We start from the raw sequence: 17,073 nt of genomic DNA on the forward strand, positions 1-17,073 counted from the left end.
ATGTGGATGCGGGTCTGAATTATGCTGAGAGGCCTGTAGCCATCAGGGATCGAAAGATCAAGGTTCTGAGGAACAAGGAGGTACCTCTGGTGTTGGTTCAGTGGCAACACCGGAAGGGATCGGAGATGACCTGGGAGCCGGAGCGCGAGATGCGGGAGCAGCATCCGGAGCTATTTTCAGAGCGAGACTTCGAGGGCGAAGTCTAGTTCTAGTGGGGGAGAATTGTAACAGCCCAGAATTCCAGGTATCTTTATTGATTTGATTATTTTGTGTTTTGAGAGGGGACTCGGCGAGTTGGAGCTCAGACTCGCCGAGTAGGGTCGCGATTCTGGACGCGGGATTCGTCTGGACTCGGCGAGTCTAGGATATGGACTCGGCGAGTCTGCGCTGTTCAATGAAACCCTAATTTCCCGGTCCTAAGCCCTATTTAAAGGACCTTATGGCCCTCATTTGCGGCCACCTTGAACCCTAAGAGCCCCCCATACGACTGTGAGCCCTTGTGAGTGTATTTGGAGGCCATTTGTTCACCATTTTGTGTGATATTGCAAGAAAGGAGGGAGAGGATCAAACTTGAGGAGTTTGGGAGCTTGGATCTGTTGCTAATTCTTCAAGGGAGTCTTCTTGAGGTAACTTTCAGAGCCAAACTTCGTGTTTTGTGTTGATGTGTCAAATCTAGGGTTTCTTCTTGCATTTCTTGGCTTAAATTGGAAGTATGAAAGGTTCCATGGAGATATGGAACCTAGATCTGGGCCTTAGCAGGTCCAGGAGACCCCATTTGGCTAGCTTTATGTCCATCCTTTTGAGTTAGAAGCTAAGGTGGTCATATTAGAGGTTGTTTCCCCAAAATAAGCCTTGTACGCATTGCATGGCAACCAAGTCTGAGACTTTACGTGACAAATAAGCTTGGGAAGGCCAGATCTATGAATGGATGGAACGGATCTGACCGCAAAAGCCAGTTTTAGCTGGTGCATGGCATGGACTCGCCGAGTCTGATTAACAGACTCGACGAGTCGCTTGAAGATTGTCCTTGAGGACACCCAGTGTGTAGTCCTGACCGAGTTATGGTTGACTCAGTGAGTCAGGACGAGTTAGAGAGGGTCGACAGGTGGACTGAGTCGAGCTGGGACTCGCCGAGTTGTTCTTGAGACTCGGCGAGTTGAGTCGGGGTGGCCCCACGACTCTTCCAGGTGGAACTCGTCGAGTCAGGGGAAGCACTCGACGAGTAAGGAGGGAATCTTAGGGAGTTGACGAATACGTCTAGACTCGCCGAGTTGCCCCTGTGCACTCGCCGAGTCCGGTCAAGTTGACCGTTGACCGTTGACCAGAGTTGACCTATGTTTGACTTCTTAGGGATAGTCAAAATTAGAAGATAAAAATGTTAATAAGAGATGTATGATGTTATAGGGAGATTGTAGCTCGGCGGATCGAGCACGAGTGACTTTGGGATTTGCTAGCTTTCGATATTCATGAGGTGAGTCTTCTCATTATACTGTACCCGGAAGGGTTTGACTGTGTGACCGGAAGGTCGGATATGATATGAGATATATGTGCTATATGTGATAAGTTAATTGTTATACGTGCTATGTATGTTATGTGGTCCGGAAGGCATTATGTTAAGGGCCGGAAGGCGATTATGTTATGGGCCGGAAGGCGTTGTGTTGTGGACCGTAAGGTTGGCGTGGGTAGGACCGGAAGGTTTACCCAGCAGGGACGGAAGTCCCCTGAGACACATGGACCGGAAGGTCAGGGCCTGGAAAGGCGTATGTGCGTAAGTTGTATTTTGGGGAACTCACTAAGCATTTATGCTTACAGTTGTTGTGTATGTGTTTCAGGTGCTAGCGAGGACCGTGGGAAGGCGCCGGCATGATCTGTACACACTGATAGAGGTTTTGTGATCTTGGGATTCATATGATTTGTATTCTGACATGACACTTGGAATGTTTATGCCTTGTTCTGAATGAAAATACTTTATTTTGAAATGAAAAAATTTGTTTGAAAATTTACGTTGTTGCATTTAGGCATCAACTCATCTACAGTAGAAATTATATAATATACGCTCCTATTAATTTGTAACGACCCGTTCCCGGTATGATGATTCCTTGGTATTTATTTTGAAGTTTTGTAAAGGGACTCGGCGAGTTCATAGCCTGACTCGCCGAGTAAGGACGGGATTTCGAGCACGTGTTAGTTGGCGACTCGGCGAGTCCATATTCTGGACTCGGCGAGTCTGTCCGTCTGGGAGAAACCCTAAATCCCAGGGTTGCCCACTATTTAAGCCACCTTATAGCCCCCAATCTCGCCTCCTTCACCCTCTAAAGCTGTGTGAAAACCCTAATTCGTTCTTGAGTGTTTTAAGTGATCTTGTGTGCATTTTGTGAAGGATTGAAGAAGGAGAAGATGAAAGGAGCAAGGAGAAGTATTGTAGAGCGAAGATTCAAGGGAAAGCAAGAGTTCTTTGAGGTATTCTTCGGATTTCCTTCCCTTTTATGCTTTAAAATCCCCTTTAGATCTAGTTGATGCTTTTCTCAAGCCTTATGTTGATATGGAAGCCATTTTATGTCGAGATATCCTTAGATCTGTTCATTTAGGGGTTGTAGAGCCCAGATCTATTGTCTTTATGGAGCCATTTTTGCATCATAACCCTAGATCTACCCTTTTAAGTGCCTTTTTAGCCTTTATTCCCTTGTTCATGTGTTTGTACACGTAAAGTTGGAAACTTTACGTGGTAAATCAGCTTATTGGACCCAGATCTATCATTTGTATGTATTGGATTCGAGCAGAATCGAGTGTAGAATAGTTGCATGGCGGTGACTCGGCGAGTCGAGTCGCGAGTCCCCGATTTCTTCCTTTTGAGCGATGTCGAGTGGGCCCAGTGAGTTGTGGAGTGGACTCAGTGAGTTCGAGGGTAGACTCAGTAATGGAGGGACTCGGCGAGTTGTTCATACAACTCGGCGAGTCCAAGGCAATCTTCTTAAGCTCAAGAACAACTCGTCGAGTTGTTCATATGACTCGGCGAGTCGGATGAAGATTGTCTGAGTTCTTGGATCGAATGAGTACTCGTCGAGTCGATGCCATACTCGACGAGTAGCAGCGAGTAGGGTCGAGGAGTGAGAACAGGGACTCGGCGAGTTGGCGGGCCAACTCGGCGAGTCAGGTCAACTGTGGGTTGACTTTGTCCGAGGGTTGACTTTGACCAAGGGTAAAAGAGTCATTTTACCCAGTGCAGTGTTTAGTATTTGATTGAGTGTGTTTATGGACTTGTAGCCGGGGAGATACCGGAGCAGCAGCGGTTAGCCCTTAGAGCTATACACTCAGCAGCCAGTTCACGAGGTGAGTTTCTCTTCAGTAGGAACGAGTCTACGGCCACAATGCCGGCCCGTGTAATTATCAGTAGTTCCGGTCTTTAGTTTGATGTAGTAGCTAGATTGCTTGACGTCTTTGTGATTCAAGCATATTTGTGTTATGTGTTCCGGACTTCGGTCCGATGCAGTATGCAGTATGTGTGAATATAATAGTTGTTATGTGATATGCTATGTCATGATCAGTCAGTTCCGGACTTCGGTCCGATGCAGTTAGTTCCGGACTTCGGTCCGATGCAGTCAGTTCCGGATTCGGTCCGATGCAGTTAGTTCCGGACTTCGGTTCGATGCAGTTAGTTCCGGACTCTGGTCCGATGCAGGGGACAAGGTCCCAGTCAGTTCCGGACTTCGGTCCGATGCAGCTAGTTCCAGACTTCGGTCTGATGCAGTGGGCAAGGCCCAGTATGTGCTTTATATGTATTGTATGGTATGTGGTAGTTTGGGGGAGCTCACTAAGCTTCGTGCTTACAGTTTTAGTTTTGGTTTCAGGTACTTCCGCTAGCAGAGGGAAGAGCTCGGGATGATGGCATCGCACACACCACAGCTTCAGCTTTTATCCTGGGAGTTGATTTAGTTCTTGATTTTTATATGACATGGATATGATACAGTTTTTCCGCACAATGTTTTATTATTATTTTGAGATACATCATGTATGGTTTTATGATATGACACTCAGATTATGGTTTTTGGTTATGTTGAAAAACGAAATTTTTGGGTTGTTTCAAGTTGGTATCAGAGCCCTGGTTTGAGGGATTCGGATACACTTCCGGGTGTATCTGAACTCAAACTAAGGGGAAATAAAAAGATTTTAAAAGGAAAATGTTTTCTAAAAGAATTTTGAAAGCACTTAGAAAGAAAGAAATTTTTAAACAAGATAAGGGTGTGGTGCATGCGATCAGCCGAGCTCAAGTAAGTACTCCCAAATTACCCATACAAGTTATTTGTTCAGTTTCAGTTTCAGTAGAACAGCATGCTAGTATAGGACTAAGGATCTAGGAGGATGTCTTATGTGCCTGCTTTATGTGTTACAGCTTTATGAATATTGCATGCTAGTATTGAGTAGACAGCAGTAGGATAGCCTGTTTAGGTTATGCCTGATAGTATGAGCTTAGCACTGTATGCTAGATCAGTTTCTCGTTTTGAGAATAGCTTTGCCTGAGTATGTTTCTTTTATCCAAATGCTGCTTGCTTTGTGCTTTGTGGGAGTTCTGAGTGATGGAAGTTAGCCATTAGGTGAACACGTTACACCACATGTGATCAGGGTTGAATAATCCCAGAGTGCTGGAACTGGCCCTGTTGCGCAGCTCTTGTTTGAGTCCAACCGTTATAGGGACGGGTCTTTTACTTAAAGGTTTATCTGATCTTCGTCACATGTGATGGTGTTCAGGTGGTGGTTAATTAGCATTATAAGGAGACCTGCAGCAGCTGAGGACTAGTTGAGTTGAGTCTGAGGTTTCCCTAGGGCAAGCCTAGGATGAGAGTAGCAGAGATCAGTAGTAGTAGAAGTGACTTGGTGGAGTCAAGGCAGTTCTTGAAGAAAGTACAGATAGATGTGGAAGGTAGTATGGGCCCGTACTACTGGAAGTAGAGGATCCGTACTCGAATCAAGAAAGGCTGAGACAAGACCGGGAAGCTAGTTGTAGTATCAATGATCCCTCGAGATATTTCTGTTTTCTGATGTAGTTGTGATGTGTTTCAGAATGGTGGTTTTGCATTCGAGACCAGCAGTCGGCAGTGGAGGTGCCGGGGAGGGATCAGGTTCAGGCTCGGGGGATGAGCGCATCGATGAGCAGACCCGAGAGTTTCTTTCTTCGGAGATTATGCGCATCATTGTAGAGCAGACTCCTGTGATCTTCGGTTCGATCAAGGAGGGGATTATAGAGCTGATGGATGAGAGATTGGGCACCTTCCGTGCCGAGGTGGCGGCCATGATGGGGTCGCGCACCCTTACCTTCAGGGAGTTCAGGGCATGTGGAGCTCCGGACTATCATGGGGCGCGAGACCCCATAGCGAGCACCAGATGGTTGGCGGATGTGGCCAACGCTTTCCGTACTAGCAGATGTCCCGAGGGGGACAAGGTCAGATTGGTGTCCTGTCTTCTGAAGGACAGGGCACGGGATTGGTGGGAGGAGGTCGGACATGTCATTGGGGATGATGCAGCATTGGACGCCATGACCTGGGCTGATTTCTCTACCAGGTTCAGGGCGGAGTTTGCACCGGTCATCGAGGTGCAACAGCTAGCTAGGGAGTTTCAGGACCTCACCCAGACTACAGAGTCAGTGGCGGAGATCACCGCCAAGTTCAGGGAGAGGGCTCTTCTCGTTCCTCAGTACGTAGCTGATGAGGAAATGAAGAAGGCCCGTTATCATGAGATGTTGCGGAGCGATATCCGCCAATTTGTGAGCCGGTCCAGCTGTAAAACGCTGGAAGATATGATTGCTAGGGCTCGGGAGAGGGAGATTGATCTCGAGATGGAGAAGAAGAGGAAACCGGAGGCGGTTTCGGGTTCAGGCGGTTCGGGAAAAAAGCCCAAGGTTTCAGACCACAGATCTAGGAGTCAGCAGAGCCACGGTCGATGTGGCAAGTGTGGGAGATTGCATGAGGGAGCGTGCAAGGCAGGGAGTTCTGGCTGCTACAAGTGCGGTCGGATTGGGCATTTGAGTAGGGATTGCACGGCCCCTGCTACTGCCGTCGCAGCATCAGATCTGATTTGCTTTCAGTGCAATCAGAGGGGACATAAAAAGTCCCAGTGTCCGAGCTTAGCCGCAGCAGGGAAGGTGGTTGCACCTGCCCCTGCTACTTTGAGGATTACAGATGGCCGGCAGGTCCGAGCTGATGCGCCAGTGGCGAAGAGTAGGGCGTTTCAGATGACAGCAGAGGAGGCGCGAGCGACTCCTGATGTGGTGACGGGTATGTATCTTCCATTCATCTCTTTATTATTATTGATTGTATATTGCTTATGATTGTATGTTTTATTCAGGGTCGTTCTCTGTGAACGACATTTCTGCTATGGTATTATTCGATTCGGGGGCTACCCGATCATTCGTATCGCTTGCGCTTAGCAAGAGATTTAGTAGAGCTCCAGGGGAGCTGGATTGTCCATTAGAGGTTGAGATAGCGGATGATAGGACCGTGAGGGTCGGCAGAGTGCATAGAGGGTGTTCTCTTCAGTTATTTGATGAGCAGTTTTCAGTGGATCTGGTACCTATTCCCCTGCGAGGGAATAAGGTTATTGTGGGTATGGATTGGCTAAGCCCCAATGGGGCGGTGATTGATTGTGAGCTTCAGCTAGTGAGGGTTCGCACTCCCAGTGGGGGAGAGTTGGTGATTCAGGGCGAGAGGCCACAGCGAGGACCGACCTTTTGTTCCGCCGCAAGGGCGAGGCGCTATGTTCAGTAGGGATGCGCCGGTTTTGTAGCTTACGTTTTGGATGCCCGGGAGAAGGGCAAGACGACAGTTGATGATGTTCCTATTGTTCGAGACTACCCGGACGTGTTTCCCGAGGATTTGTCGGGGATACCTCCTGAGAGACAGGTTGAGTTCATTATCGACCTCATTCCTGGTGCGGCTCCGATAGCCAAGACACCGTATCGACTAGCTCCCCCTGAGATGCAGGAGTTGTCTACACAGCTGCAGGAGCTGTTAGACAAGGGTTTCATTCGGCCGAGCAGTTCGCCTTGGGGAGCGCTGATCCTGTTTGTGAGGAAGAAGGATGGGTCGCATCGTATGTGTATAGACTACCGGGAGTTGAATAAGGTAACGGTGAAGAACCGTTACCCACTTCCGAGGATAGATGATTTGTTTGATCAGCTTCAGGGAGCGTCTTGGTTCTCCAAGATCGATCTACGCTCCGGTTATCATCAGATGCGGCTTAGAGATGAGGATGTACAGAAGACTGCTTTTAGGACCAGGTATGGTCATTACGAGTTTGTGGTGATGCCATTTGGGCTCACCAATGCTCCAGCCGCGTTCATGGATCTCATGAACCGCGTGTGTAGGCCGATGCTGGATCGGTCAGTGATAGTGTTCATAGATGATATCTTGGTATATTCCAAGACGCAGGAGCAGCACGAGGAGCACCTGCGGGAGGTGCTGGAGGTTTTGAGGAGGGAGAGACTTTTCGCAAAGTTCTCCAAATGTGAGTTCTAGTTGCGCGAGGTGCAGTTCCTGGGTCACCTCGTCAACCAGAAGGGTATTTTGGTAGATCCGGCCAAGATAGAGGCCGTGATGCAGTGGGAGGTCCCGAAGTCTCCATCTGAGATTCGGAGCTTCCTAGGGTTGGTAGGGTATTATCGGAGATTTATTCAGGATTTCTCCAAGATAGTAGTGCCGCTCACCCGACTGACCAAGAAGTCAGTGGTATTTCGTTGGGGTCCGGAGCAGCAGACAGCATTCGAGACCCTCAGGCAGAGATTGTGCGAGGCTCCGATCCTTACCTTGCCAGAGGGAGTAGAGAACTTTGTAGTCTATTTTGATGCCTCGATCACAGGTTTGGGAGCAGTTTTGATGCAGCGAGGCCATGTGATAGCTTATGCCTCGAGACAGTTGAAGCCTCATGAGGCTAATTATCCTACCCATGATTTGGAGCTGGGGGCAGTTGTGTTTGCCCTCAAGATTTGGAGGCATTACCTTTATGGGGTCCGTTGTACTATTTACACGGATCACAAGAGTTTGAGGTACCTTATGGATCAGCCGAGTCTGAACATGAGGCAGAGAAGGTGGTTGGATGTGCTAAAGGAGTACGACTGTGAGATCCTTTACCATCCAGGGAAGGCCAACGTGGTGGCTGATGCCCTGAGCCGCAAAGTGTCGGCGGCCCCTATCAGAGATCTATGTTTGAGGATGACAGTGATCACTCCGTTGTTGGAGCGGATCAAGGAGGCTCAGGTGGAGGCCTCAAGGAGGAGAGACAGAAGTGTGAGAGGATCGTGGGCCGAGTAGCCTCGTTTGATTATGATAATCGTGGTTTGTTGACGCTTCACGGGAGAGTGTGGGTACCGTACTGGGGAGGAGTACGGCAAGTGTTGATGGATGAGGCTCATAAGTCTCGGTTTTCTATCCACCCAGGGCCGACGAAGATGTATCGAGATCTTCGACCTGATTATTGGTGGCCCTGCATGAAGCGGGACGTCGCCTGGTACGTCGAGAGATGCCTGACCTGTCGGAAGGTCAAGGCGGAGCACCAGAGACCTCACGGTAGGATGCAACCGTTAGACATTCCCGTGTGGAAATGGGAGGACATCGCCATGGATTTTGTCACCAAGCTTCCCAGGACCGCACGAGGAGTGGATTCGATATGGGTAGTAGTGGATCGGTTGACGAAGAGTGCCCATTTTATCCCAATCCAGGAGAGTATATCGGCGGAGAAGTTAGCCGATATCTATGTGCGAGAGATTGCGGCACGTCATGGAGTGCCGGTATCGGTGGTGTCAGACCGAGATGTCCGTTTCACATCCAGATTCTGGAAGCGGTTCCACGACGAGATGGGTACTCGTCTCCATTTCAGCACCGCTTTCCACCCTCAGATAGACGGGCAGAGCGAGAGGACGATTCAGACTCTCGAGGATATGCTTAGGGCATGTGTCCTAGATTTTGGTGGCAGTTGGGATACGTATCTTCCGTTAGCGGAATTCTCGTATAACAACAGTTATCATGCGAGCATTGACCGACCTCCCTTTGAGATGCTGTATGGGAGGAAGTGTAGGACCCCGATTTGTTGGGGCGAGGTCGGTCAGCGGGTCATCGGGAGCACGAAGGTGGTGCTCAAGACGACTGAGTTGATCCAGCAGGTCCGTAGTAGACTGCAGACTGCTCAGAGTCGGCAGAAGAGCTACGCCGATAGGAGGCGTTCGGACTTGGAGTTCCAGGTGGGGGATATGGTCCTTCTGAAAGTCTCACCTTGGAAGGGTGTCATCAGGTTCCGGAAGAGGGGCAAGTTGGGCCCCAGATTTATTGGTCCTTTCAGGGTTTTGGCCCGGGTGGGTCGGGTTGCTTATCGGTTAGATCTTCCTGAGGAGCTTAGTCAGATCCACAACACTTTCCATGTGTCTCAGCTGAGGAAGTGTTTGGTGGATGAGTCAGCAGTCGTTCCCCTAGAGGATGTTCAGGTTGATAGTAGCCTGAATTATATTGAGAGGCCGGTCGCGATTCTGGACCGGAAGACCAAGACCTTGAGGAACAAGGTAATTCAGTTAGTAAAGGTGCAGTGGCAGCACCGGAAGGGGTCTGAGTGGACGTGGGAGGCTGAGGAGGAGATGAGAGAGCACTACCCAGAGATATTTGCAGATTCAGCCGTAGCAGACTTCGAGGACGAAGTCTGAGATAAGTGGGGGAGAATTGTAACGACCCGTTCCCGGTATGATGATTCCTTGGTATTTATTTTGAAGTTTTGTAAAGGGACTCGGCGAGTTCATAGCCTGACTCGCCGATTAGGGACGGGATTTCGAGCACGTGTTAGTTGGCGACTCGGCGAGTCCATATTCTGGACTCGGCGAGTCTGTCCGTCTGGGAGAAACCCTAAATCCCCGGGTTGCCCACTATTTAAGCCACCTTATAGCCCCCAATCTCGCCACCTTCACCCTCTAAAGCTGTGTGAAAACCCTAATTCGTTCTTGAGTGTTTTAAGTGATCTTGTGTGCATTTTATGAAGGATTGAAGAAGGAGAAGAAGAAAGGAGCAAGGAGAAGAATTGTAGAGCGAAGATTCAAGGGAAAGCAAGAGTTCTTTGAGGTATTCTTTGGATTTCCTTCCCTTTTATGCTTTAAAATCTCCTTTAGATCTAGTTGATGCTTTTCTCAAGCCTTATGTTGATATGGAAGCCATTTTATGTCGAGATATCCTTAGATCTGTTCATTTAGGGGTTGTAGAGCCCAGAACTATTATCTTTATGGAGCCATTTTTGCATCATAACCCTAGATCTACCCTTTTAAGTGCCTTTTTAGCCTTTATTCCCTTGTTCATGTGTTTGTACACGTAAAGTTGGAAACTTTACGTGGTAAATCAGCTTATTGGACCCAGATCTATCATTTGTATGTATTGGATTCAAGCAGAATCGAGTGTAGAATAGTTGCATGGCGGTGACTCGGCGAGTCGAGTCGCGAGTCCCCGATTTCTTCCTTTTGAGCGATGTCGAGTGGGCCCAGTGAGTTGTGGAGTGGACTCAGTGAGTTCGAGGGTAGACTCAGTAATGGAGGGACTCGGCGAGTTGTTCATACAACTCGGCGAGTCCAAGGCAATCTTCTTAAGCTCAAGAACAACTCGTCGAGTTGTTCATATGACTCGGTGAGTCGGATGAAGATTGTCTGAGTTCTTGGATCGAATGAGTACTCGTCGAGTCGATGCCATACTCGACGAGTAGCAGCGAGTAGGGTCGAGGAGTGAGAACAGGGACTCGGCGAGTTGGCGGGCCAACTCGGCGAGTCAGGTCAACTGTGGGTTGACTTTGTCCGAGGGTTGACTTTGACCAAGGGTAAAAGAGTCATTTTACCCAGTGCAGTGTTTAGTATTTGATTGAGTGTATTTATGGACTTGTAGCCGGGGAGATACCGGAGCAGCAACGGTTAGCCCTCAGAGCTATACACTCAGCAGCCAGTTCACGAGGTGAGTTTCTCTTCAGTAGGAACGGGTCTACGGCCACAATGCCAGCCCGTGTAATTATCAGTAGTTCCGGTCTTTAGTTTGATGTAGTAGCTAGATTGCTTGACGTCTTTGTGATTCAAGCATATTTGTGTTATGTGTTCCGGACTTCGATCCGATGCAGTATGCAGTATGTGTGAATATAATAGTTGTTATGTGATATGCTATGTCATGATCAGTCAGTTCCGGACTTCGGTCCGATGCAGTTAGTTCCGGACTTCGGTCCGATGCAGTCAGTTCTGGATTCGGTCCGATGCAGTTAGTTCCGGACTTCGGTCCGATGCAGTTAGTTCCGGACTCTGGTCCGATGCAGGGGACAAGGTCCCAGTCAGTTCCGGACTTCGGTCCGATGCAGCTAGTTCCAGACTTCGGTCTGATGCAGTGGGCAAGGCCCAGTATGTGCTTTATATGTATTGTATGGTATGTGGTAGTTTGGGGGAGCTCACTAAGCTTCGTGCTTACAGTTTTAGTTTTGGTTTCAGGTACTTCCGCTAGCAGAGGGAAGAGCTCGGGATGATGGCATCGCACACACCACAGCTTCAGCTTTTATCCTGGGAGTTGATTTAGTTCTTGATTTTTATATGACATGGATATGATACAGTTTTTCCGCACAGTGTTTTATTATTATTTTGAGATACATCATGTATGGTTTTATGATATGACACTCAGATTATGGTTTTTGGTTATGTTGAAAAACGAAATTTTTGGGTTGTATTTTTGGGTTGTTTCATAATTTATATAACATGTGGGACCTACAAAAAATTATACCTATAATATAGAGTAAATTGCATGAATGGTCCCTATGGTTTGGGGTAATTTGTATTTTTGGTCCCTAACTTATTTTTTTAACTCGAAAGGTCCATATTGTTTGCTTTTGTTGCGCGCTTGGTCCCTGTCTTACCTAAAAAGACTATTTTGCCCTTGATTTTTTTAATTTATTAGATAAATACAACCCCAAACTTACTTCCACGTCACTTTATCTTACATTATCTACCCCCACCATATTTAAGTAAATTAAAAAACCAAGGGCAAAATAGTCTTTTTAAATATGATAGGTACCAAGCACGCAACAAAAATAAACTCTAGGGACCTTTCGAGTTAAAAAAAATAAGTTATGGACCAAACGTATAAATTACCCCAAACCATAGGGATCATTCATGTAATTTACTCTATAATATACGATTACTATTAATTTATATAACATATGTGACCCACAAAAATAAATAAATGTAAATGGGTGCAGGCAGGAAGAATCGAACACAGAAGTATATCTGCGCCTTAACCAACTGTACCATAACAATTTTGAGAAAACACACCAAAAAAGTTATATATATTATAGACTAAACTGCACAAATGGTCCCTGTGGTATGTCGAAAATTGCCACTTTGGTCCAAAAAAGTTTGGACTTGCACCAGAAGTCCAAAGTTTTCATTTTGTTGCTTGTTTGGTCCAACCTGTTCTGATTTTTTTCAAAATGACATATTTACCCCTGTTAATATGATTTCTCTTTTTTCTTATTTTTTTTTTAATTTCAAATTTAAAAAAACAAGAAAATAAAAATAAAACTAAATCTCTCTATCTCTCTTTCTTTCTCTCTCTCTCTCTCTCTCTCTCTCTCTCTCTTTCTTTCTTTCTCTCTCTCTCTCCTATTTATTTATATTACAATAACTAAAAAAGAAAAGAAAAAAGGAAATCAACCCCACCTGCACTTCCCCTTCTCATACCTCTCTCTCTCTCTCTCTCTCTCTCTCTCCCTTCTGAACTTTCACAAAAAGAAACTAACGCCACCTCCATCACTGACTTTCAGCGATTCGAGGTTCCGATCACCACAAATTTATTGTCGGTCGGAACAACACCACCTATCTATTTCTTTATCTTTCTCAGCAGAATCGTAACTCAATGAAGATGGTAATCCAAAGAATAGATGGCGCGGTCGGTGAAAGAATAGAGATACAGAAGGAGGAGACGATGTACTAAAAAAGACGAAGGGCAGCGAAGATGTGAAAACCCATATCAATGTCGAAGGTGGCTTCAACCTTCAGTAGGCCCGATTTGAAAACCTAGATAAACGTCGTCATCTTCACACCTCGACGAAGGCTTTGTCTGGAAACTCAAGCCACAAACGCCGCCTGCATTTCTCTTTTCTTCTTCGGCGAGTATCATCTATCTCAGATCCTTCTTCTTCGAAGAAAACCCTCTATCACCGTCGTCCTTCTTCACCGATAACCCTAATCCATCTGAGATAAGGTGGCGGTGCTAGGGTTTCGGAAGTTGGTGATGGTTTCTGTCAAAAATAGGGGTTAAGGAGATGGTTTTCGATGGAGAAGACGAAGTGGTGGGAATCGATTATGGTTTGTTGTAGGTAATGTTGGCTTTCAGATCTATCGGAGGTTGGTAGTGGCGGAGACGATAGGGGCTGATGGCAGTGGTGGCTAACAGCGACGGCGGCGGTGGAGTCGATGATCAAGAGTACTTGGCGACCATGAAGAACAAACGAAGAGGGAAAGAGAAATTGTGTGTGTGTGTGTGTGTGTGAGAGAGAGAAAGAGAGAGAGAAATTTATTTTTATTTTTATTTTCTTGTTTTTTTAAATTTGAAATTAAAAAAAAACAAATAAGAAAAAAGAGAAATCATATTAACAGGGGTAAATATGTCATTTTGAAAAAAATCAGAACAGGTTGGACCAAACAAGCAACAAAATGAAAACTTTGGACTTCTGGTGCAAGTCCAAACTTTTTTGGACCAAAGTGACAATTTTCGACATACCACAGGGACCATTTGTGCAGTTTAGTCTATATTATAACGTTTAAAGGTTAATATGATGATTTTCAGGCTCTATTTTTTCTAGGGCATGTGCAGTCAAACATATTGAACACCCTTAGGTTCGACCCTGATGATTAAGCACACCACCTGTTTAATGTGTTAACGTGATTGTGTCTCATGGATGGTGTTAATATCCTGCCACCGCCACTTATGTGTCGTCACCAACCAACCATCGCACCACAACCATGACTTCACCGCCTAATTTTCATATCTATCGTTTATGGATTGTACCTAAAATGTTTGTAAGACTAAATAGAGATGGTTGCAATGGTGATGGGATGTCATCTGAGATTTTATAGAGAAATGGACGGAGAGATAAAATATATGATGTTAGATAAAAAAAATAGAGTACGTCATATAGTCATCCGTTTTTCTTTATGTTGATTTTTCCTTGATCAACGATTCATTTTTCACTTTAATGGTTATAAAGTATAAAATTTAATATAATAACCATTTAAATCAAAAGCCAAACTTTATAGGGTTTTGCCGACAATAATGTCAATAACCCTTTTAAACATATTCATATTGGACATGGTTTAGGACTAGGGGTGAGCAAACCGTTTTTTTTTTCAAACCGAACCGGTTCAGAAAACTGGTTCAGTTCCGATTCGTAAATAGTAAAACTGGTTCAACCTTAAACCGGTTCCGTCATTATTAAACTTGAACTTATCTAAACCGGTTACACCGGTTCAATCGGTTCTAAACCGGTTTGATCGGTTTGACTACCGGTTCACGGTTATTAAACCGGTTCTAAACCGATTTCAATGTCTAAAATCTCGAACGGGTTCAAACTGGCGGTTCGGTTCTTGAATTAGTTCGGTTCATAGTGGACCGGTTCAAGGTGAACCGGTTTACCGGTTCAGTGACCGGTTCGGATCTTAAACCGGTTTTTTTGTGCAAGCCTGTTTAGGACTTTAGGCCTCTACTTTAAGCCCAGATAGTTTAGGCTCGTTTGGGCTGCTCGATGTCGATGCTAATGTTTGTCCCAAATTAATATCAATCCACCGATAGTCGACGTCCCGGCGACTGTATTTCACTTAAATTGGTTCGTTTGCAGCAGTTCCAGGGAACTGATAAGCGTTTGTACTTCTTTCTTATCTCCAATCCCCAAAACCCCATTTGCATGTAAGAATCTTTATTTTATAAAAAGGGGTTTGATAGTATTCCGATTAGGATATTTGATTATTTCAACAAGCATGGCTTCGTCGATGCTCTATGGAGGTCAGCATCTTACATTAACCCCAAAAGGGTTAGGGTTTAATGGGTCAGATTTGCATGGTAAGAATTTGCTGAAGATGAATTTGGTTGGTAGAAATTGTAATTTTCGATCTAAAACGCTAGTTGTACCCAAATGCAGCGTGTCTGTACCAAGGCCAGCTTCACAGCCTAGGTTCATACAGCATAAAAAAGAGGCATTTTGGTTTTATAGGTTTCTGTCAATCGTTTACGATCATGTGATAAACCCTGGTCATTGGACTGAAGATATGCGAGACGATGCACTCGAACCAGCTGATCTTAATAGCCGCGATTCAATAGTGGTGGATGTTGGTGGAGGCACTGGGTTCACTACTTTAGGTATTGTAAAACATGTCGATGCTAAAAATGTTACCATTTTGGATCAATCGCCTCATCAGCTTGCAAAAGCTAAAGAGAAGGAGCCTTTGAAGGAATGCAAGATCATTGAAGGAGATGCTGAAGATCTTCCTTTCAAAACTGATTATGCCGATAGATATGTGTCAGCCGGAAGGTATAGCCTCTAATAAATGTTCATTTCTATGTGATTACTGCTATTTGTGTAATCATTAGATAATCATATAATTAATTGCTTGAGGGGGTGTTTAGATGTATGATTAAACCTATGATCGTGACAATCGCGTGTCTCTGTAAACTGATTATATGATTTCTGAAATGGTGAAAACAATAAGTTATGAATAGTCAATGAAAGAATTGGCAAAAGAAAGATGATTATTGGGATACATCTAAATGCCCAATTATCCATAGCTTTAAGCAACTGATTATCTTATTCCTCAAATGGTGAAAGAATTGCCATATGTCCAGAAAGATGTATGTTTAGTGTCCAATTATATATCCTTTGGAAACATATGAGTTGAAAGTGGGTAGATGTAAGTAACACCCCTGTCCAATCCAAACACTGTGCAATTTGTTATGTCATGTCATCCCAGTCCAATTGAAATACATATGTCATGTCATCCCAGTCCAATTGAAATACAAAATACAGTACAACCTGTTATGTCATGTCATGTATTCTGACCATATTTCTTTTCAGCATTGAGTACTGGCCGGACCCACAACGAGGCATCAAAGAAGCATACAGGGTTTTGAAGATGGGAGGGAAGGCTTGTTTAATCGGTCCTGTTTATCCGACATTTTGGTTGTCTCGTTTCTTTGCAGACATGTGGATGCTCTTTCCTAAAGAGGAAGAGTACATGGAGTGGTTTGAAAAGGCAGGATTCAAAGATGTTGAGATTAAAAGGATTGGCCCAAAATGGTATCGCGGGGTCCGCCGACATGGTCTCATCATGGGATGCTCTGTGACAGGTGTCAAACCCACGTCAGGGGACTCTCCTTTGCAGGTAACCTCTTCTTCCTCATTACCAATAATGATGATATATATTGATATGGTTAAAAAGTGAATAATAATTTAAAAAGGGTTTTTTTTTGTAATTTTTGTTGCAGCTTGGTCCAAAGGTAGAGGACATAGAGACGCCTGTAAATCCATTTGTGTTCCTTTTACGTTTCCTTCTTGGGGCATCAGCTGGAGTGTACTATGTTTTGGTTCCTGTTTACATGTGGATCAAGGACCAGATTGTGCCAAAAGGTCAACCAATATAAGAGACTGTTTTTAGTTTGTGTGCAATGTTGTTTTGTTTGAACTGCAATCTGTAAACTTTCTAGAGTTGAGATTATCAAGCATTTGTTTTATGAAAACTGAAAAGAGAATCTAGTCTTTTGCCCATGAATTGTAAGTTGCAACACTCGCAGAAATGCACACATGGACTCCACATCACAGCCTGTATGGACAAAGTTGCCACATTTTATTATTAAGAATTAAGAATAAAACATAAACAAGATACCATGTTTTATAAAACATTCGATTCCTTCAAATCCAAAGCCCTCCATCTGTAGTGATTTCACCATTGTAAGATTAGTTTTCTCGTTTTCTGTAACTAAGAATCTGTCGTTGTATTCTTGATTTCGTTGGTTTAAATTCAACTTGGAAATTCGTTTTGGAGAG

General features: G+C 45.1%; 1 protein-coding gene across 1 annotated transcript; it reads left to right on the plus strand.

The window, feature by feature from the left end:
- Positions 1-14,829: 14,829 nt before the first annotated feature.
- LOC111897498 (2-methyl-6-phytyl-1,4-hydroquinone methyltransferase, chloroplastic) lies at positions 14,830-16,798 on the plus strand. The gene is made up of 3 exons (XM_023893452.3): positions 14,830-15,564; positions 16,105-16,411; positions 16,515-16,798. Exons 1-3 carry the CDS (start codon positions 15,014-15,016, stop codon positions 16,668-16,670), a joined length of 1,014 nt encoding a protein of 337 aa, XP_023749220.1. The 5' UTR covers positions 14,830-15,013; the 3' UTR covers positions 16,671-16,798.
- Positions 16,799-17,073: the final 275 nt, after the last annotated feature.

This window comes from Lactuca sativa, chromosome 5 (assembly GCF_002870075.4).
Source record: "Lactuca sativa cultivar Salinas chromosome 5, Lsat_Salinas_v11, whole genome shotgun sequence".
Taxonomy (NCBI): Eukaryota; Viridiplantae; Streptophyta; class Magnoliopsida; order Asterales; family Asteraceae; genus Lactuca; species Lactuca sativa.